The following is a 24,812-nucleotide window of genomic DNA, read 5'->3' as shown; positions in this document are numbered from 1 at the left end:
TAAACTTTCATGATACATGTAATAAAACTTTCATGATACATGTAATAAACTTTCATGATACATGTAATAAACTTCCATGATACATGTAATACACATTCATAGTACACTTTACATGTAATAAACTTTCATGATACATGTAATAAACTTTCATGATACATGTAATAAACTTTCATGATACATGTAATAAACTTTCATGATACATGTAAGAAACCTTCATGATAAAATATAATAAACTTTCATGATACATTTGTCTATAAAAATCTATATAATAATAAGCACAAAACTAATTTTACTTTGAGCTCCTTTTCTGCCTCTTTGGGTATAATTATGTAATAACACTTGTTGAGCTAAATGAGCTTATTAGACTGCCTTAAATAATGAACATGTATTTTGAGATATTCCATTCTACATGAGCTTTTTTTTTGAGCAGTAAAGTTTAAGCTCTTATTCAATGACAACTTTAATTTTTAACGAATCAGACAAAATGACTAAAATTTTCACTGCAGGCAATAGGCCTAAAAATGAGAATGCGCATGACATGCTGACAAGAACCAAAAACCTTGAGTTAGATTTCTACTCATCCTAAAAGTCTTGTTCTTTCATCATTAGTTTCACGGTCATGATAATATGGCTCCTCATCCAAATGTCGTACTAAAGGCCTCATGGCTATATTTAGTTCAAATTTAAAGAACTCTCTAACATAGGTAAAAAAGAAACAAAGAAAGGTGGCTGCTGTTATCCATTCACCAGCAGTTGATATCACATGAGCTGTATAACCCTGTAATAGATATAAAGATATGAGCACAGCTGAAAGATATTTATATCTTAATTAACAATGGAAGCGTACTGAATTCTGCAATATTAAAAGACCTATATGATATAATTTCAATAACAATTCAAATCTTCAAAACCCTGTTTTTACAATCCTACTTTACATTTTGTATTTTTATCATTTCTTAGATGATGCTCTGATCGTTCATTGCAAAAGCTACATAGTCAAAATCAGTATCAGAAAAGTAGAAAGTAATACAATCGTAACTTGTATTCAAACATTCTGTGCTAAGTAAGTTAATGAATGTAAATCTTATCTAAATAGAGAAAAAAGAATGACTTTATCATGTGACAACCAAATAAGGACGACCAATAGACCTCTACTTACTGGATCATCAGACCTCCATTTAAACTTAGATTCTGTATGATGATGATTCGCCCAGGAATAATGAGCAAAGGCTGCAGATGCAGCGGCTAAAATGTTGGTTAAGAAGATATATTGACACTTAAGTTAATCAAATTCTTTTGATATCTGCTTTCAACAAAGTAATTGTCCCTCTCAAATTCTCATAATTTTCCAGTCATGTTTGAATAATGCATGTATGTACTACTTCCAACCTGGAGAACCAAGTACTGGGGGGTACTGGAAGTCACCAAATAAGGTATCTGAGCAGTCTATTGGATAATTTTTTACATCATTTCAATTATTGATCCCTTCTAATTTGTTGTAAGCAATGGGGATTCCAGGGGTATTAATATATAAGACAGGTGGGGACCAATGCTAAAAGATGTTCTTCTGTGAACATTTTTTTTTGTTGAAATTGTTGAGCAGTTGCATGTGGATTATTCACAATGGAAATTAAAAGGAAATTGCAGTATGATAGGCCTTGCACTTAGCACCTCCAGCGAGACCAACATTCAAAGCCTTACCTGAAAGTTGGCCACCATGGAAGTTCCAATAGCAGAAATAATTCCAAGTATAAAAGATACTTTATTCATTCTACCTAGCCATATATCTTCATTACCAGCTATAGCTTGTATAGACTTATATCTTACATACATAGTGCAGAATGCTGAAATTGATAGTTAAGATGATATACCTTTGTAAAACTAAAGGGTACAAAAGCGAACACTTTTTTACAGATTTAACAGATATGCAGATTTTTGAAAATTGTTGTTGCTGATTGCCAGCGTCCACAAGTCCATAGCGTAATAGTGGAAAATGCCTCACTTATGAAACTGCAACCAAACTTGTGAAGTGTCCACCCAGATCCTCCTTTGCCTCATTTTAACTCAGATTACAGTTTGGTAAATGTGCAATAAGTTTGATATCTTTCTAGAAATGTACAGAAAACTAGAATTGTTTACTTACCTAAACAAGCTGCTAAGTTCAGAAACTGTCCGAATATACAACTTTCTGGAATCTCAGCTCCAGTGTCACTGAAAACAAAATAAAGCATCAACTGTAAAAAAAATACAAAGGTATTAACTAATTGTGCAATCTAATTTGATTTCCATATATTGAGGGATCTTAACATGAATAGGCTCTAAGACATAGAACCAATTACTATCACTTTCACCTAAAAGCTTAAAAGACCTGGTTTAAATAATTGAAAATTATCTCCAACAATGCCAAGTTTTAAAACTGATCTCCAAAAAAGGTATTATCTAATCCTAATCTAACCATAGATTATAATGTAGACATAGTATTTTTGAACAACAATAACTAGTTTAAGTTTTATGCAATATTTCAACATGTTTCTCCCGTTGTCCTCAGGTATAAGGTGTAATAGGGATCCTCTCCCACAGAAGCACTGGAATAGGTCACAAGTAGACAGTTATATGTTATACAAGTACCTGATATAAGGAAATGCTGCAGAAACATCATCTCTTACAACTGCTACAATATATGTAACAATAAATGTAGCAAACGACAGAAGCACTAGAACAATGGGGAGGTAACCTAGGGAAGACATTGGTTGACTGCTCAAACAGATTCTGAAATTGAAGAGAAAGAAAGAAGTTAAAAAGAGATAAGGTACAGAACAAACATATTGAGTATTTCATTATTTTATTCAATATAATCATAATAGCAGTACCAGTAATACAGCCCGAGCACCACCCAGTTTTTCAGTGATCACACATCTGGTTATAACCATAAACCATAAGCACCAGATTTGTTGCATCTATACTGGCAGTCTACACTTGCAGCTTATTATAGAACACACAGTAAGGATAATCGTATCCATAATATGAAACACAATATGGAAGTTTACATTACTGTTGAACTATTTGGTAGTGCCAAGGAAATCAAATAAAAATGTAACAGCATACCGAAATTGAAAGTAGAAATATGAAGTACACTTACTTACTGAGTAACTCAGTTCGATAAAAAATATATTATGCTGACAGTGTCCTGACAACAGTGTTTAAATAAAGGGACGTAATCTAATAGGCCATCATGTGAGGTTTACGAATTGAAGATAACATTTATAATGGGGTTAAATAGAAAATCAAAAGATAGTTGTTTATTCAATCTCATGTGACATGACAGTTCCTTGTTTACGATTACAGCACCTTTTCTACCTTCAAATTAAAGAGTTTCATTCAAGGGTCACTAACTCTTTATTCACTTATCTCTGACAGACTACATAAAACTCATTTTTTTCATATTATTCTCTTTCAGCAAAGTTGCACAGAGTTTAAAACGTTAAATCTTTAAATGGGACAGAACTCTTGTGAGATCAAATGGACACAGTGGTGATACAGTTTACCAATGTGGGCTTGGAGAGCCACTGCTGAATTTTCATTAGAAAAAGAGTTAATGTGATTGTAAACAGGTTTTCTAAAATATGTGTATCGGGGACACTGGCGGTATCAATTTGCACCATTCCAACTTCAGACTGTATCTGACATCTCTGGTTCTTGCAATTCCATTTAAACGAAGTGTTTGATGATCCCACTAACGCGAAGGGCCTTGAGTGATATAGTAGATTTTTCGATTAGTGGCGTCATCAAACACTTTACTGGAATTGCAGGAACGTTTTATTGAAGACCTCGTTAAAACCATTTTAACCCACCACGTGTTTTATGCGACAAAATATTAACAAGTATTCCGAACTGTAGAATTGTCAACATGACTTGAAACACCACATTGTTAGGTTGGGCACTGAAATGATACTTAAGCTAAACTTTACAGAACGATGCCTGTGAAATACGCTTCCGAACAATGACATTCTTTAATAGAAATATTAACGTAAAGCTAATCATTCATGGATCATTTCTTGTTCGTTTCCAAAACAGCAATAGGAGTGAAATACATAGGCCTGTGTCCAAAATCAATTTAATAAGCAGAACATAGCTACCTACGCACCGCCATTCTATATTATTTTTTAAAATGTATGAAATATTGTTTATAAAAAGTGTTATATACATGTAGGATGTAGGAGTTGTCCTGCGATGTCAACTTCGTCATTAGAACTAATTACTTTGTTTAATGAGTTTCAGAATTAATGTGCAGAGATGGCTAGGGTTATCAGAGGACATGTTATAGTCCATCCTATTGCACATCACGATGCTGACCGAGTTTTTATCAGTTGGTCCATGGTGACATTATATTAACAATTAAAATATAAATTAACAATGGCCGCCCGACACATTATAGATAATATCGCCCACGTTTGTCGTTTTTCCGAGTACAAACGATACATTAAGGTGCAGACCCGAAGCCAGACTTGAATGTATAATCCGAAAGAGCAATGGCTTATAGTGTTTAGTTGCAGGAGGGCAATCGATTTTTTTCGGCGGAGCATTTCCCCTTGCCCCCCTGAAGTAACGGTCCTGTTAAGATGGGCTCGAATAGACAGAATCTGAAATATGCTAGCAACTGACTTTGTAGAATACCATGGCAGTGCACCATTCCAAGTCAGACGTTTGCAATTCTACCAATATAGCATATCAATCGTAACATAATTGAACTCAAATAGATTCATCTTCACAACCTTGTATGTGGATTAAGCCTTATAACTGGCATGGTACCCCATGAGCTGTCGCTCTGATCGCTTGTGACGGATGTAGTGATATGCTCTGATTCGCCAGTCGACCCGAGCCAAACTTAAGGCCCTTTGGTTGGAATGCAGAAATGGACAGAATTAATTCCGAATCAAGATCTACCACACGCATTACAATAAGTCGAAGTAGGCCTACTATACTATGCCCTTCAAATCTTAACTAGTTTTTCTTGTTAATAAATATGTCGTCGGCAGGTCTCATAAGAGTGCTAGGAATTGGGTTCGGACCAACACGACTTATTGCTCTGATGAGAAACTTTCTAATCCCTTTTTCATTGAAAATTGAAGAATTAAATCCATTTAAGATAGCTCTTCATTGTCTCTTAAACAAATTAAGCAGGGATTGTTTAGAGCATGGCGAATAAATTAAATTAACCTTGAACAATGCCGGGAGTGTGTGGCGCATGACGTGCACGCGATAACCTTATTAGGATATGCAAAGGGAAGTAAGCGACACGTGTAGGTTATTGAGAATATATTGTGTACTTCCGAGATCATATCTTAATTATATCTGCGGCGGAAGACTTATTGTTAATGATATAAATATTTATTTTCCTGTTTAATTATTGCAATTTTATTGCTCGGAAATCGACAAAATGAAACAAAATGAAATGGAGCGTTACGTCCCAGAAACTGGATTTGAATGTGCAATATTGTTTAGTCAAAATATATCTTTTTTGTAGAGGGACAGCATGAATCGATGTTCAACTCGTGAGACTGTAGACATTCATTGTTTTTAGCCTACGTAGTTTTACAGACGGTGTGGGTTCAAGTACAAAATAGCACCTCAGACATAATATGTTGGAAACGTTCATGAAAGATCTGGATACCAAATATTTCAAAAGCGATAGAGTAATCGGTTAGAAAGTATATTAACCCTATTTCCTTCACCTATTTTCATCTGAGTACATTGGAACTCAACTTTTAAACCCCAAAATGATGTGAAATTTAACAAGTAGATGTTATTTAACACATCAAAAGATATTTCATTTCATTTCAAAGCTGGAAGCTCGAGATGAAAGTTGTTCCTGTTCCTGGTGTCGAATCGTGGGATTTTTAAGATTTTGTTAGATTATGGTTAACTGAAAGTCTATAATCCGCCTTCCGTAAAGTTAGTTCAAGCCAAACAGTAAAAGAGTTGACGAATTGTTGGTATAACTGACCAATGGTCAACAGATTCGGTGGGTGTAAAATACCCTGATGAACCCAAGTGAGGTTCAGAATTCATAGAATCCTTGCAGTGGGTTGAGTCTCAAGAAATGATTGTTACGGATAGCTGAAATTGAGCTGCACGGCTGTAATGTACCTGTAGAGTAAATTAACTGATTCTACCTCTTTAAAATAACAATAACATTATTTTGTCCTTAACATTAAATGGAAATTTTTCAGAATGGTCATCCCTGGACTATCTTGTTGATAACCAGCCATGTTTCCGAGTCTATTGGCAAGGGAAACAAAAGAGAGATTTGTCCAGCATCCAAAAAACAATATGCTTAAACCGAAGGTCAACACCTAAAACCGTCAGATTTGGACGATAACCACCCAAAACAATACACAACAAACTTGTCAACACATTCGGAGTAAACAGAAAAATAAGTAAACAAACGAGTAAACAATGCTGTGTGTAAATAAAGTAAACAAAATGACCCTTTTGTAAACAAATTAACATACGAGTAGGCCTTCATGAAAGTAAACCCTAAGACTTAGAGCATTTTTCCAGTGGCAGAGCCAGGTTTATTTCCGGGGGGGGGGGGGGGGGATATCAGAGAAAAAAAACTTGCTTTCGGGGCTGCGAGGGGGCTGCCAACACTGATCTATTCAGCACCTGTTTCCACTGCGAAAACCAAAATAATGTTGGTAGTGTTTAATGTAGTCTTTTTTTAGTCCACCCGTAAAACTATTATTTCTAGACGGTTCTGTCATCAGAGTTCCAGCAAAGATAAAGCAATAAGAAAGGCAGACTGTAAACACTAGGACGCCATCTTAAAATTAAGCAAGCATGGGCTAAAATGATAAACGTGCGAATTCCATGTTTCGGAATGTTCAAAATGCTAGAGCCCATTCAACGTGTCATTGATATCGCTTCCGACCAATTAGATTTCAAACTAAAAACCTTTAACAGACAATTTACTGAAAACATTTGACCTTTTGTCCTTGAAGTGATTCATTTTGGCGGGAAATCGATTTTGCGTCTGTAATTAAAGGGTTTTAATGGCTTGGTCAATTTACAAGTTTGGTAAATTTTACACGTTTTTATTATCTTGTGATTAATGGTCTGATCTTGTTTATTTTTAAAGGAATCGTTTACGGAAAACTGATCTGAACAATCGGGCGGATAGTATCAAATAGTATCGAAATTAAAGGTTTTTCGCGACGTCTGAAATCTTATATTTATTTTTGTCTATAAATTTTGATGCATAAACACCTGAACACCTACTCATATTAACTGTATCGCTTGCGAGCTCACAACTAACAGGACGTTGCAGATTTTCTTCTTTTTTAAATCATTTTGCGTTTCCATCGGTGCTTCTCATACCTAATAATATAGAAATAAATCGTTGTATATGCTCTGAACACTACTCTATATTTATATTAGTGTATCACAACTGGAATGCCCTTTGGAAAATATTAAAACTATTTACGGTCAATATCCCTTATAATAACGAGCAAGATGAGTAATTTTGTGTTGAATAATTCAGCTATAAGGTTATTTCACGGTAAATTTACTCCTCGCGACAATATTTATTTCATTAGTCCACCAAGAATACTTGACCATTATCAATCACAAAGCTAACCATTGTTCCAGTGTCCTTGCCTGAATGGGCAGTCATTTCATGGTTATTGATGGTGACAAAATGAAATTTAATATTATTTACTCACCAGACAAGGGTTAAAGGGAAATGAAATGAAATGGAACAACGTTATGCAGTAAACTATTAGGACATTTAGCCATGATAGCGGCATCATCCTATTCTTTTTCGATATCCAACTGTCTGTCAAGGTATATTTAACGCGCATACTGTACCACAGAGCCTTGCGTTGTATACTCTTCTGAACAACTGGAATCTTGATCCATCAGATGGTACGTGATCAATCGTCAGACATCAGGCGTCAGATATGTATGAATCAAGGTAAACAAATGATGGGTGTATTGACCACCATGTTATGTCGGGCTATTTAAAGGGAATGTATTCAATTAAATTGTGACATGAACCGTAAAATGATCTAGATGAATATCACAACTTGATATTAGGGTGTTGAAGGGGTTAATATGAGACCTGTATCAAGAGTTGACAATGGTTTAAAGGGTTAATGTCCAATATGATATGTTTGGGGTGATAAGGTTTTTGTTAGTCCTTGTAATAAACCTGGGGGTTTTGTTTGATTTGAATAATATGGTCAGGAATTTATAGCCGAGGTGTCCTCATCATCCTTATTTTCTGTCACAAGGCATACTTCTTTTCTTCAGGCGAACTCGCAGTTTTTTTTTTGTAGCTTAGAATATAGAATGGACCTGAACGTAGTCGATGAGTCCGAAACTTGCTGACTATAATCAGCCTCTGATAGATATTTTTCACTAAACAATGACCATAATAACATCTATAAGACTTATCCATTTTCTATAATATCACGTTTTTAGCTAATAAAAGCTGAAAATAGAAAAGTTTGGACTTTTTCTAAAATAGAGGCTATTTTAAGTGCAAAACTCAGACACTGCACCTTCATGGGCTCCAAACAGATTGCCACGACAAAATTTAATCTGAAATAGATACTGGCATCATGTTAATATTGTGTTATTGACATTGAACGTCTGCCATTCATTCATTCATTCATTCAGATAAATTTCATCGAATCACCGCCCACTGTGGATGCTTATATGCTTAGGGTCTAGATCATCCAGACCTGATTTTCTATTGACGTAACGTTACATTGAGCAAGCAACTCGAGATTATCAAGTTGTGATTCCTATTCACGTAACGTTATAAACAGTAGGCTACCGTGCGTTATGAGTGATATTCACTGGTTGACTACTGTGAGATATAACTGTTATTTCATGGCTGAGTCTACTTGGATAGCATGGCTCTCTCTATTTCAAGTCAATATTTGTTTCTTGACTAACGTTGCGGCCATGTAAATGTGTGTCTAAATCGACCACTGTACCTTCATTTGTTTGTTTGTCAGAGGGAAAATTTGTGTTTTGAGTCATTTTGTGTTTTTAGACACCAGTTTTAACCAGGTGTGAACGGATATCATGTCATTTCTCTCAGAACTTGAAGAGGTGACAATCTCGCCGGTGTAGACTTCTTGGATTTAGTTTCATCCAACATGGTGCCAATTTGCAGAATTTTTATGGAGATGTTTGGAAATTTACCTGGGAACGTGAAAGTGAAATTTATGGCTGGGATGATTTTATTTTGTGTTTTTAATTCAGGTTAGTTTTCTTTGATTAATATTTGAGACATGACACACCAGCGATGACTTGTCATTCCTTAATTACAGGTGACATGTCGGTGTCAGTGTGTCACTTAGTTTTATTTTTTAGATAAAATGTTATTCAATGTGACATTTTTATGCCATTTGATGTAATGATTGATAAAGATACCTTAAATGTATAAATGCTGATTAAGCACATTTTTTCAATGCATTATATGGGTGTATACTACTAGCTACCTATTATCCCCAAATCTTGTTAAACATTCCTAAAAGAATAATACATTATGTAAGGCATACCAACATAATTCTATAAAGGGCATGTCAAGGTTTTGTTGAGAGCCAGGCGAGGATATGTTTGAAGGGTAGAGATTTGGGCGATGCAAATCTACCATGATCGCCCTGTTTCCAAAAATCATTTATCAATGAACCTCAGATTGTTTTGGTAAGATTTTAAGAGAAAGCAGTTTTGCATCCTATTTTTATCGCCTACTTTCTTACAAAAATCTGGGGGAAGCAGTGAGAGATCTTGGAATATGGAATTCTTGTCACCCCTAAAATCAGGATTTTTGGAATAGAAAAAAATTCATCATGAAGATGTCAACATGTGTTTCGAATAAAAAATTCATTACAAAGACAGCTGGCTTGAAAAATAAATATAGTTTTTTTTTTAAATTCAAATCTGAAGATGTCACAGTTGTTTCTAATTGAACTGCTCTTTCTTATTTCTTATTTCTTCAATATTATTTGAAATTCACATCTTATTTTATAAATTATTTGAAGGTGACTCTATTTGTAGAATAAAGGCAAAATGAAACATCAAAATCTGCACTTTAATCCTATAGCACCTTCTACTCCATATTGAGCTAATAAAGATGGGGCAACACCATGCAGAGTGGAGGAAGAAAATATGTTATGCTACTGCCATGGCCCACTAGCCTATTCTTTTTCAATTTCTAATAATAAAAAGATATTCAAAAGTATTTGCACATGGGGCCTTGGTTTTCTGTCCCATCTAAAAATCGACTATGTTAAGTTCAAGCCTGCCAACAAGGAATGATATAAGTGCAGTCAATTGTCAATTTCCTTTAAAGGGACAGGTGTGCAAGGGTTGATTTGAGTCTTGAATATTTGTAAATAATCTTCTGAAGTACCAAAAATGTACAAAAATTACATAATTCCTTCAAAAATATCTCAAACATTCTTTTCCTATTTCTGTAGATGTCTTTTCTATATATGGTAGTGTCTCAAGATGAGTCAGACACACATGGAATTGAAGGCTCAAAATATAACAGTGAGCTGTGAATACTCTTACTGATAAGCTTAGCTAAAAAAAATTCCTGTTTCTGGTCAAACAGATGGCAAACCTGTCCCTTTAAGAAATAAAAATATTTAAGTTAGTTCAAGTGCTTTCCTCTTCCCAACTGAACTCTGCTATCATCTAAGATATGTTGGATGTAAAACTCTATTAAGTGGTTGTGTTAGTTTGAGAAGGTGTAAATGAAACAGGTTGTAATAGATTGAATTCGTACTATTTTCTAATCTTCATCAGACATTTAACATGTTTTGATAAATGTTCTAAGTGCAGTGAGACTAACACTGAGTTATCATCTAAAACATATTTTGACATTCACTTTAAAAAGGTGCAGAGCTGTTGATTACACATTTTAAACCAAAACATATTTTATATACCATGAAAAGGTGCGAAAGGTATTAGCAGAACAGCTGGATACACATTTTGGACTTTCTCTATAAAGAAAATCAAGATATTTCATCATGTGATCTTTTTATGGGCAATCATCTTTCCATCCATGATCCTATCAAGTTGTTATGCATTTCATGTTCTGCGTTTTGATATTTTACCAATCAGTGCTTCCATAGGATAATATAGGATGGTATCTTATGCCTAATACTATAATCAAATGCTCTGTTCCATGGAAAATTTCCTGATATTAACTTTAAATAAATTTACAGTCAAATTAAATATTATAAATATTAAACGCCTAAATTGTTATGACAGCGTTTGACTGAACACATTTTAAAGATTTTGTCAGATCAAAGATGGCAAACATATAAAAAAGAAAATGCTGCTTGGAAGATTTCTTTATTATAAGCAAGGATATCTTGAATTATTTTACTGAATTCTCAGCCTAATTTTAATAGAAGGCCTATATCCATTATTGTTATAAGTATAAATACAACAAGTTTTTGACAGAACACGATTTTAAGATAATTTTTGTAAGATCAATGAAGGCAAGTGGAGTAACATGCAGAAAAAATATTATCTAATCTACATTTTCTTTAACATTTCTATACATTTCTACATTAGTAAAGTAACTGAATATAAATTAACATGTATGAATTTTCCAGACATTCCATATTCGGACTATTCCATTTTGATGTAATTAACACCTGTAGAAGGTATGATTAACACCTGTAGGAGTATATGTAATATAATATGACACCTGTAATGTACTGAGATATAATATATAGATAAATTTTCAAGTATTACGTCTTGTCTTACATGTTATATTGTGTTCTATTGGTGGCCTTAAAACTTATATCGACTGAGTGAATGGATGTTGATAATAGGGGAAACATTAGTGCCATCCAAGAACCAGCTGGTAGACAGGAGCCTCGAAAACCCTAGTTGTTATCTGTGTAAAATATGGCTACTTTGGATTTCCCTTTTGTTATATTGGTCATCAAGTAAATGAGTCTGAAAGAGTTTGAACGTATTGAATGAAAGGCTAGAAACATGTAATTCTAGATTTTAAAAAACTCTTTCTCAACATGTTTAACTGTTTAGGTTTTTAAGTTCATTTTGATTACGGTACTTTAGTATTATAGCACCAGTCTTGAATGAATCTGAGGGAAGACTAGTTCTTCATTTTCAAGGTCATGAGAAATGTGTTTTTTAAAACAATAAATTGAAGATTAAGAAAAGACAACACATCTATAACAGAATAAAGTTGTCCAGAATTTCCACTGTTGAGTTGGACACGAATATTCTACCAAAGAATAAAAGGGAATTGAGTACACATTTTGAAGTCATGCAAGTGTAAAGTTTTCTGTACAGAATTCAAGGTTATTGAAGATTCTTTTTCCATGTTAACATTTATAACAGATGTAAATTTCTGTATCTTAATCAAGTGTATATTTTTAAGGGTGGATGTTATTTTCTACAAAAATATTTTTTCTTGTGAAAAACGATTCTAGATTTTCTAAAATATGAAATATTGTAACTCTTTGATGATATTATCTCATCAAAAATAACTTTAAAGTTGATATTTCTGACATTGCTTTGCTTCTATTATTTCTTTAAAATCACTCTGACCTGACTATTTTTATCAAGACCATCAACAAATTTCAAACCATATTCTGCAATTGTAACTAGCCAAATAAAATCAGTATGGTTTTGTGCTCAGGTTTTTTTCTCAGACATGTCTGGCAAATAAACAGCACTGAAACTAAGTTAATTTCAGTGACAATGCCATTGTGCTATCCTTGTCTGAAGAAAAAGAAGGTCATGATTGAAAAAAAAAGTTACTAAGTTTGAACAAACATTTCATTTGCAGCATTTTGTCTCCATTAAGGTACAGTCTTGGATGAATTTTGATTTTTGTGAAACTGATCCTGGAACTTAATGAACCCAATGAATATCTGTAGAAAAATACAAGCCAGTTAATAACCGCAGAATAGTGAAATCACAAACCGTGTTATGCTAATGATGTAAACATTGTGTAAACTAGGTTGATGTAATGATAAAAAAGTAGTGCCAAGGATTGTGATGCTAATCTCTACTAGAATATAATTGGCTTAATGATTTTTGGAGGTGGTAGATTACTTTTAATGACAATGAATTCTGTTACAGTACAGTGCCTTGTATATTTTTTGTCTAATTTTAGTAACATGGTAAAAAACTAAACTATATTTGTGCATTCCTCTTGTATGAATATCTTCAATTAGTTATGTAACTTCATGCATCTGAATATGTTTACAAGAATTCTTTCTGCAAAAAGTAGACCTACTTAGGAATGACAAGACTTCTGTTATTTTGCTATTTATTTTGAGTGATAGGGGATTGAAAGTTGAAACCGAGCCAACTAACAAAGCTTCTTACTAGGAGGATAAAAGCAAATGAGTATGTTACAAGAATTGTAGGCCTACTAATGAATGGCAAAACTTCTGTTATTTGCTTTTTATTTTGAGTGGAAGCAATTGAAAGCTGCACCAAGTTCTGACCATGAGGATGATGAAAGCAGGCTTACTCTTGAAAGCATTGATCTGGCAAATTTAAAGGGCTGTGTAGAACTTACTGTACCTAATTACCTACCAGAAGAAAGTGTGTTAGATTAAAGTGGAGACGAAAATATCACAAAAAAACCTGAAGTGTAATGTAATTAAATTAGATTGACTCATCACTGACTGCACGAAATATAATTTTTTGTCAAACACGCAGAAACTTAATCATCTTTTAATCACAGCAAAAACTTAAACATTAAGGTACTCAGAATGCAGAATTCCGAAGTTATTTTTCAAATTGATTCAAATATTTGAGTGAGTTTTGAGTTTTAGAAGTTTCAAAATGGCTCGGTGTTAAGTTTTAACAGTTTTGAATTGACTCAGTGTTGAGTTTTAACAGTTTTGAATTGACTCAGTGTTTTGTTTTAACAGTTTTGAATTGACTCGATGTTAAGTTTTAACAGTTTTGAATTGACTCAGTGTTGAGTTTTAACAGTTTTGAAATGACTCAGTGTTGAGTTTAAACAGTTTTGAATTGACTCAGTGTTTTGTTTTAACAGTTTTGAATTGACTCAGTGTTGAGTTTTAACAGTTTTGAAATGACTCAGTGTTGAGTTTAAACAGTTTTGAATTGACTCGGTGTTAAGTTTTAACAGTTTTGAAATGACTCAGTGTTGAGTTTAAACAGTTTTGAAATGACTCAAGTGTTGAGTTTTAACAGTTTTTAAATGACTCATTGTTGAGTTTTAACAGGTTTGAATTGACTCGGGTATGAGTTTTAACAGTTTAGAATTGACTCAAGTGTTTAGTTTTAACAGTTTTCAATTTAAATGGTTTTGAAATTAACTCAGGTGTTTAAGAATGTGGTAATAAAATGTCTACCTCCTACTTCAGATCTATCTGTAGTTTATGTTTATTATAGTTTAATTATGTTTTCTTCATTTCCTCAGGAAGTTAAAAGTTTTTAATGAGTTTACCAAATTACATCAATTAGAAAGATTTATTTCAAGTTTCTGAATTGACGCTTTGTTAATGTTGTGGTAGGTCTTACTAGGAAACATATTTTAATCTATCTGATGCCATTGCCAGTGCTTCTAAGAGTTGGCTCGTTGTTGACTTCCATACCTCCAACAGAGTCCCAACAAAGTAAAATTATTCTCAGTATGCATGATATTGAAACTCCTTGATGCCACCTTGGTCTTGAGAGTTGGCTCATTATCTTGCAACCCTCCTATGATTGGTGTGACACTAGAAAGGAGATATTGAATGTGTCTGGATCTCCTTGATGCCACAGCCCACAGGCAGTGCTTCCGAGTTTCAACTCTCCCTTGTTGGAATTCAACCAAAAGGGGAATTACTCTCTGTGATATTGAGGAAAATGTCTACATTGAGTCTGAAATATGACTAGGGTAATTTGTTGATTACAGTACTAAAATTTGTTAAACATTTTTAAAAATTATTATCATCTAGACATGTATTTACCAGCTGATTGAGCCCTAATATCAAGACAACTGTATATATTGCTACTATACAGCCAATTCCAATTCCATTTTGGAAAGGTCATATAGCTGAAAATATTTATTTGGAATTCATTTATTGGAATGAAATTCATCAAAAAGAAATACCAGTAATGGTTATATTAACTCAACTGCTGATAAATAGATAGAAATATAGACATTGTAAAATTCAGTAAGCATGCAAACACTAATGTTGTAATATGCATCAATGAAGATCTACAATGGTGTAATTAGCTAAAAGGAAGTGCATATCAATTCATTTGCTCTGATCTTCAGTTTCATGCAATTAGTTTAAGCAGAATTGCATATTGTCTGTTTTATGTCATTATTTTTTTAGCTTAAAAATGTTTTCTATAATTTGTATGTGTATCAAGAACACTGATAGGATCGATTTGCAATACTCCAATATTCAATCAGATGTCTGTGGTTTCTGCAATTCTACTAAGAGAAAGTGTTTGATGATGTCACTAATCGCGAAGGTCATATGACATACAAGCATATTTTGCAATTAGTGATGTTACCAAACACTTATTTTTTAGTGGAATTGCAGGAACCACAGACATCTGAATTGAAATTTGAATGGTACAAATAGATGCTATTATTGTCCCAAATAAATATACAATTTAGAAAACCTCTTTACAATCCCTTTAAATGATCAGTTCCAATTCAACTTTATAGTATTTCATGTATTTCTTGTTGTGATGTGTTGTCCCATTTAGAATTTGTTTGGATTTACAATGTTCATTAGAATGGTATTGTTTTGCATCTTCAGGTAGTATTTTAAAATGATTTATATCTCTAAAGGGAGAAGATATGTGGATAAACATCAACATAGTGCTCTGATAATTTTTAAATGAAACTCATTAGCTCTTGTGTCAGCTTATAGATCGAGGTGGTACATGCTTGATTGCAGGAAATAATCCCAAACATTGTCATTATTGTACTAGTATCACTTCCCTACATTTCAATAGTTCAATAAGATGGATTAAAAGTGGATTAAAAATTCAGTTTACAACGTTCCTATCTTGTACACTCCCTTTAATGAATCTTAATGATTAGAACATGTTTTTTGTGTGGGATGACTAATATGATATAATGTATTTAAAATGAACATTAAAAACTGTTATTTGATCTCTGATTAATTCTAATACAGATCTATTTAGTAAAATAACAGTTATTGTTCAACTCTGTTATCTAATACCAATCAGAAGTCATTTCCAATTAAAGCTACAATGTTCAAGATACATTAATATTTAAATGTTTGCTTTCATAGTTTTTTTTTTAAATATTTGAGAAACTCTTGATTAGAATGGCTATAAGATTAAGCAACATTTAGGAATGAAGGAAAGATAAAAAAAACACAAGATATTTGAGAATACTATTCTCATCTCACTATTACACATCATGGTTTTATCTACCCTTGCTATCCAAGCACATAACGTTTCAACATAATTTGTCATCCATCATGAGATGAATTGGAACCTAATTCCAACTGATGGTTTTTGAACTAAAAACTGAAAGTAGTTTGGCATTAAGTGGCTTCGAGATATGTTATGTTGTCTTTTCAATTGAAAACCCAACTAATTCCACCTGTGATTTTTTCTGGCTGCACTGAACTTTTTTTTTGATTAAAGGCTTGTATTACTATATTGATTTACTATTCAACCATTCATTCATTGTAGGCTTTTTATATATCAAAATGATCTCAAAATGTTTTTATTGGCCCCTGACCTCAGATTTACCGGGTGATTTCCTATTTACCTTGACTCAGTAAAATATCAATAGGATATAAGAATTAGATCATATTTGAATTGGAAGGTGTGTTGATTTGACAATGGCCAACTCATACCCTGGCATGCTTACAACGATGCAGTTATGTGACAATCTGAAGACAATGCCCATTTTTCGGATGTCATGATGATGATTGTGGATCTCATGATTTTGATCTTCACTGATTATATGGTTATTGTGCACACGTCTTTGGTATAGGATTTGGGGTTTTGGTAAATCTAAAAAGGTTTCAGCTTAGACAAGTTTTGTAGTATTTTAAACATGAAATGGAAATTTGAAGGAGAAAGCCCTCGGTTCTCAAGCATCATATGACACTTCAGAATCTCTTAGAAAAGCTGGGGAGGCATCCACTCTTTTCTAGGAGCAGGGAATCTGAAATTAAATGGTTTAATATTTGGGATGAATAATAATATAATATTGGTTGTTTACTAACTATGATTATAGACCAAAAAACACTTCAAACTTTAGATTAAGATCTCAGATATATTAAATAACACATTAATATGCAGTTCACATTTCCTCTTTAAAAACATCAAAAGCATCATCAAATCCTGTTGAATTAGCGTGTGTATCAAATTTTACCAATTGCGTGAGATTAGTCAATATTACTCAGTCATTTTCAAACACGTCAAACCCAGAAACGCGACCTTTGACCTTGATGTTAGACAGGTAGAGTGCCTTGTTTAAACAAAACCAATTACTTTTCTATTACATCAAGTTACTAGGGTAGAGATTATATGTTAAAGTATTTAAGTTGGTGTTGGGTGTCATAGAAGATACTATCCTATAGAAGCACTGGCCAAGGTCACAAGAAGAGAACATACTTCTTTTATCATGGATAAGAAAGAGTACCAAGAAACTTAGTGATGCGAAAACTTACAGAAGACTCCGCAAAAACCCAACGAGCATATACAAAGACAGGTTGGACAAGAAGTTAAACGAACTTGAATCCAGTAACCAAATTACCAATCAACTTAAATTTAAACTGAGATCAAGCCGCCACCCACGTCCACCATATGCCAGAGCAACAATTAAAATCCACAAAAACCCCATCAAGGCTCGGCTACTCATATGCTCTCGGGATTCTGTCTTCTATAACATCGCCCAACATCTTAGCAGAATCTTGGCACCTTTGGGGAAAACAGCTGACTCATTCATTAAAGACTCACCAAATTGAAAGAACTGCAGATCACAGGGAAGATGTACTCATATGATGTTGTCGACTTATTCACCAATGTCCCATGTAAAGATGTGTTGAGTATCATAAGAGATAAGATATCTAAATTAGAGACCCCACTTGATACTACACTTACTACAGACAGCATCGTCGATCTCATTCAGATGTGTATGTCCTCTACCTACTTCACATGGGGAGATGAGATCTATGAACAAATCCACGGTCTACCTATGGGAAGCCCCTTGTCACCATTGATTACTGAAATCTATATGACAGCCTTTGAGGAAAAGATCATGGAAACCTCTCCGATCTCACCAATCTGCTGGTTCCGGAAAGTTGATGACACCTTTGTCATGCTTAGAGCTGAAGATGACCCATCAGCTCTACTCCAGCATCTTAATGCTCAGCATAAGAGGATCAATTTCACCATGGAAGCAGAAGAAGATGACTCTATACCCTTTCTGGATGTGAGAATTAAGCGGTTAGGCGGTCAGTTGAAGACATGCGTGTATAGGAAACCTACACATACAGATCAGTATGTGAACTACCATTCCAACACCCCTCAACATGTCAAAAGGGCAGCCATCACAGCGCTGGTCAGAAGAGCAAAAAGGATTTGTGACCCAGAATACTTTCAACAAGAATTACAACACATCAAGAAAGTATTTTGCTTGCACAACAACTACCCTCCAGCCTTTGTACATCAAGCTTTTCGATCCGTATTAATGGCAAAACCAACCAACCAACAGCCTAATCCCAACAGACCATCAACCCGCTTAGCTATCCCATTCATCGGAAAGGCATCATACCAAATCAAGAAGATCCTGAAAAAGTCAGTTGGCATTGAAACAGTGTTCTCTGGCAACTCAACGCTTAAAGATTTGCTCAGAGCCAGTGGTAAATTGAATCCCTCCAACAACCAAAAACCTAAGGGATGTGTCTACCAAGTTGAGTGCTCCTGTGGAAGCTCGTATATAGGGGAAACAAAGAGACCCCTTAATGTTCGACTCAAAGACCATCAAGACAAGCCCGGCAATGAAGGAACATCTGCTGTGGCTGAACATCTTGCTATGGGAAGGAAAACAGGACATAAAGTCAACTTTGACAACACCAACATACTGACAATCAATAAGCACATAGATAAAACCAGGAGACTTCATGAAGCTATCCACATCAGAAGATATCAGCCTGACCTTAACAGAGATGAAGGTGTTCGTTTATCGCATGCATATGATAAACTTATTAACTTGTAATTATTCATATTCAAAAACAATTTCCAACTTTAAGCATAGTTAGTTATATGAACAATGTAATTTCTATTAATAAAAGACTCCAATACTAGCAATAGTTGTTTATTTAATCTTCAATTAATCTTTTTTAATTCATTTACTTTACTTCAATTATTTTACTTAATCAGCCTGTATGTTATTTTAAGAATTATATACCTCTTATTGTACCTATTAAAATTTAATGTAACGTATCAATAAACCATTTTCTCTTGTGTGTTCTTAATAATAAGCATTAATGTATATATAGTTTGCCCATCACTTCTTCTCATTATGTGCCTGAGGACGACGGGGGAAACACGTCGAAACGTTGCATAAAACTTTAACCAGTGATTGTTGTTCCATAAAGCTGTGTCTATATATATATACTTCTTTTAAATCAATTATTAAGTTGAGTATACTAAAATGTAAAGAAATACCAACAATTTAAATTCTGAAAAGACTGAAATTATACACAATGCTAGCAGATAATAATAAAAATATATAACACATAATGCAATTGTTTCAGAGTTTTAATGGAATGGTATTAAAGTTAGGATGACTCTTTGGAAAGAAGCACTTCATATCTGGATTGATGTTGTCAGTAAAATTGATTGTTTGTTTTGTTGATGAATTGCAGAAGAACTGGATGCCATATTTAACTATTGATTAGTGATATACATAGCTTAAATATAATTTTTCAGATGGTAAAATAAAGACATCTACATCAATTTGTTTGAATGAATTAATTAGTGGTTCATCTGAATTCTGGTTACAGGACAACCTGGTTTAAAACATTTGAATTTTCATGGGAATTAATCTTTGAGGGCCAATATGTTGACATGATATTGTTGTATTTTACTCTTATATAGAATATATGTATCTAGTTTCTTCTATGTATAAGCTAGACTCTAAAACCTGATGTCTTGTGTGTTAAGAAGATTATTTGATATCATTCTCACAAGTGAAAATATTATGATTATCTAGCAGGTGTTTTCATTGATACAATATACATATTGTGAGCAAAGATATTTCTGTTCATCCAGATATAAACATCAGCAATCTTTAGGTAGTTTTAATTAATAATCAATATATAATCTGTAAATGGGTATGGATGATACAGGAAAGGTCAATGCCAAGAGATTTCAGCAAAGACCAGCTGGTAGACAGGATCCTTGTGAACATAATTAGCTATCCTTTTAAATAAAATAATGGTTCTGTCTGTCTTTCATTCTTACGATAAGATTTCGTCTCATGGCCCGATATGTGTTTCAGATACACAATCCTCATCAGGACATAAAGTTTTAGAAATAAAAGAATTTATCCATTCGCCTCACAACGGAGCTATTTAATGGTTTTCTTGCCAGCAAGGTGAATGCCATGTCATATTTTTTCTGATTGACAACATTTTCAGAGAGGAATTTTAAATAACCATGCAGCCAGCAATTGTTTTCTTAAGAAAAAAAAACTTAAAGAAACATTTATTTTATAGAAAGTTTGTTATGTTTAAGTTTGGCATGTGGTATTTTATGATTGCAACCATTATGGGTACAAACTTTATGTTTTCTGTTTGAACTCAGTGGTTAAAAACACAGAAAGTGGATTGTAAGAAAGGTGACACTATTGTCAGCATATTTATTATGGTGTTAAAATGGCAAACCAGTTGTTTTTTGGGGTATAAAATGTGTTTTTTTGTCAAAATAATGATTTATTATATTGGCATGTTGAATGCAGATTGTCCTGGATAACAAATTTACATAGAGAGAATAGAGTGTTTGTTTATTGATGTTCTGAATACATGTGTACTCTAGATGTTTGTTTATTTATACGCATGACGAATTTGTAAAGAATAAGATGATAATAAGATAGAATGTAATGTTTTTATGTTTGCATACTTTTAGACTGACACAGATACCATTATGCTCCACAGTTCCATGTGTCATGTTTCAGGAATTTTAGGTTGTAACATTGCGGTTAAGTAATGTTACGAAAGCACAGGCACAGGCATGCAGAGAGTGTATCTACAGCAAGGATGAAATGATAACTAATTAACCATTGTAACTGTAACACTTTTCAAAATACAGATCTTACAAATGGTTCATTTTGAGTTACATTTAAGATGAAGATGAATTCAAATAAGCTTTGTTATTTGTTCTGAATCCGTGTAAAGGTATTTGAAACTGTCATGTTCATTTTATAATTTAATAATCATTAATAAATCAAGCCAGAAAAAATGTTCAATAGCAATTTCAATCTCAATGACTATATTCTCTAGTAGACTGTATCCAGTTTAAGGGGACCCTGACATTCTTTGATATATAAAGCTGGTGAGAAAAAAGAGCTCTTTTCAGCTAGTAACTCTAATCAAAATCATTAAACATTATCTTATTGCATTAATTAGCCCATTAAGATGAAGAAAATTGGAAGAAATCCCTAACAAAATGTTATTAATTTATCTATATCTATATTGTTAATTAGCCCATCAAGATGAAGAACATAAAAAACTTCATTTCATTCCAAACAAAATGTTATTAATTTTTCTATATCTGAGATATTCATGATCATGTATGTACTATTGACAGTAATAATAATATCTATGATATTAATCAGGAGTAATTTAAGGTGTGTCCAGGTGTTAACGATCAGATCTCTTTGATCATATCACACCTGGTACAGATAGTAAATATTGGTTATTAATACATGTAGTTAAAGGGATACAGTCATCTAGATATTGGCATGTTGAATATCTTGTAAGCATCATGAGTTTCATTTAATACTGTTGTATGTAATTGCTGACACAGGGATTTTCATTCTTAGAACCTAACCCACTTTTTCATCAAATCAGCTTGATATGGTCGATTCACTTTCTCCGCCCCCCTCCACTCCCCTCCGTCTATTTTTTATCCAAGAAAATTTTACTTAATATCATCTTAACAAACAAGTGATACAGTAGCACAGTTGATTGATTAAAAACTAAACAACTACATCACTTTAATATAGTCAATTAACAGAGTAGAGAATATTTACTGTCACTACTCAATAATTATATATAGATTTTAAGTGTAATTATTTAGTTTCTGTGATCATGTGAGATTTTTCTGATATTTGCTTAAATATCATATTTACATCTTTGATATATGAAATAGATTTAAGATATCCAATTTTAAGTAAATAGTTTCTAATTCTTTTTCATGCATTTGCATAAATTTTGCAGCATTTGTTTTTGTGATTTCTATGGATTCTTTTACCAATATGTTTGTTTTTAACTAAATTACCATATAGATTTTCATAGACATTTCTTTGATAATTTGATGGGTTCTTTTTTGCATTTTATATCAACAACATGCAGTTAAAACATGTAACAAAACATTTAGATCTGTATTGTAATTAGATTGTGAAAGGAATATCAATAGTGAAATATTCTTGTTAGGAATAGAACTCAGAGATAAAATAAGTAATAGATAAACAGTAGGAATAGATGTGAAATGTCTAATATCCTACTTATAAACAGCTGCTTGAGTTAATGAAAATGGGTATACCTATGCAGTTGTCAACGAGGAAAATTTTGCCAGAACAGCAGCATTAACCTACTCTATTTCAACTTTTAAGGGATCTTCTAAATGCATAGCCTTTATCACAGAGGGCCTCAGTTTTGCTCCTGAATGACTAAGTGTATTTTCAATGTCACCTCATCAACATGCATCACCATTAGGGGAAACCTTAGGTTTTATCTTGATGTCAGGGTTTAACCCGGGAACTTCAGGTAAGCGAGAAAGCACCTAACTCACTGAACCACCGCTTCCTGAATGGAATGGAGTATTATTTTAATCAGATTGTAAATGGAATAATAAAAGTTAAATTGTTCCTATCATGTATATAGATTAAAACCTAGAGATAAAATTAGTAAAAGGCTAACAGTAGAATTAGTAAGAGACAATCAATATTAGGGAGAGTGATATGACGCTGTGAATAAAATCTGTTATTGTCCTAGTGTCTAGACAACTATCTCATAATAAACTTATATATTGATTTCTGATGATTCCATCCTGACATACCATCAGGTCATTATTGTGTCATATTTTCTTTCCATATTACATCAATGTCGAATATTACATCAGATAATTGTCATTTAATAATAATAATAATAATAATAATAATAATAATAATAATAATGATAATAATAATAATAATGATTGAGTATATTATATAGTGCCTTTCCATACTGTAGAGTGCCTGAAGCTCTAGTGTGCTCTTTCAATGATTGTCTAGATAGGATCATATTCTTTATGAACTGTCATACTGTAAGTTAAGGAAAACCCTATTTTAACAATCATTTTACCCTGAAGTTCTTTTACACAAGTTTCTTTCAACCACTGTCGGCAACATTTTTCTTTTGTATAGTACAGTAAAAGAACCAAACTTCACCTTCTACAGGGGCGTATCTAGAAGATGCCTGGGGAGGGGGGGGGTTGGGGCAAAATTCAGGTATCTCTCCGAGGTGAAGCCCAAAGGAAGATAGACTAGGGGCTGCCAGAGGACCCCAGAAGCCAATAGATTTCAGATGGCCTGAGATGAATTTTGAGCATTTACAGGGCTTATCTTTCATTTTAAAATAAGACCTTTCATAGGCCTGAGCGGAGGGCTGGGCCATGGCTCAATCACCCTCCCCCTAAATATATACTGACCTTCTACACAAATATTTCAAACCATAAAATTCTAAATGAGCCCATTTTCTGCTCTAATCTAGTTTAAATAAATAACACCATTGATTTTCTGTCTCCTCATTACTTTAATCTAAAGATTTATGTCAGTTTTTATGTCATTTACATGTAACAATCTTCATTCCTTCAGATCACGTCCTATCATAAAAAAATCTTATGATCAATTTGTTGTTAGTTTGGTACATGTATTTCTCAATATAAAATCTTCACTTACTACAAATTGAGTGAACTTCAGCCCCCTATATCTCCAATGTAAATTTCTAGGCTTGTTGAAAGCAATTAGTTCAACCCCTTCCCTCTTAACTAGAAATATTTCTATAAATCATTTTGAAATAACTATAAATTCTTAAAAGTAACTCTGGTAGCCAGTCAAAGCATGTATAAGTGTGACTCACAGGTTTTGACCATGACATCAAATACATACCTTTTGCAGATTAAGCAACATAAAGAAATGTATTGATGTCACTTTATAAACAAGAGGTTTTGACCTGTAAAACTAGCATTTGTTGGTATCAATCAGGAACATAAATCAATAAAGTCACTTCTAAAACAGTCTAGTTGTCTTCCAACTGACTTGATACATCTGAACTTTCTAGTTAAAATATAACTTAATTAGAGCAGTAAAATCTGGCTTCATCTATCACTTATCTTTATTATTCACCTTGCCTAAATGCTTAAGGAATATCATAGAACTCTTATTTAATGATAGGCCTAATGTTAGATAACATGTAATACTGTAATAAATCAAAATGTACAACTATATTTATTTAATGAAACTAATTTGTTTAAGACTAATCAATATCTTAGTTAATTAAACTACAAGA

General features: G+C 33.2%; 1 protein-coding gene across 1 annotated transcript; it reads right to left on the bottom strand.

Annotated features, from left to right (window-relative positions):
- Nucleotides 1-577: 577 nt before the first annotated feature.
- LOTGIDRAFT_214106 (hypothetical protein) lies at nucleotides 578-3,302 on the bottom strand (the record flags this gene model as incomplete). The annotated part of the gene is made up of 5 exons (XM_009053638.1): nucleotides 3,140-3,302; nucleotides 2,629-2,769; nucleotides 2,144-2,211; nucleotides 1,702-1,844; nucleotides 578-778 (listed from the first exon to the last, which is right to left on the bottom strand). The coding sequence occupies exons 2-5, from the start codon at nucleotides 2,745-2,747 to the stop codon at nucleotides 578-580; spliced, it is 531 nt and encodes a 176-aa protein (XP_009051886.1). The 5' UTR covers nucleotides 2,748-2,769; nucleotides 3,140-3,302.
- Between the last annotated feature and the right edge of the window lie 21,510 nt (nucleotides 3,303-24,812).

The sequence above is a fragment of the Lottia gigantea genome (assembly GCF_000327385.1).
Source record: "Lottia gigantea unplaced genomic scaffold LOTGIsca_20, whole genome shotgun sequence".
NCBI classification, from domain to species: Eukaryota; Metazoa; Mollusca; class Gastropoda; family Lottiidae; genus Lottia; species Lottia gigantea.
The sequence above is the reverse complement of the archived record's forward strand: the minus strand, read 5'-3'. Positions and strand labels throughout refer to the sequence as shown.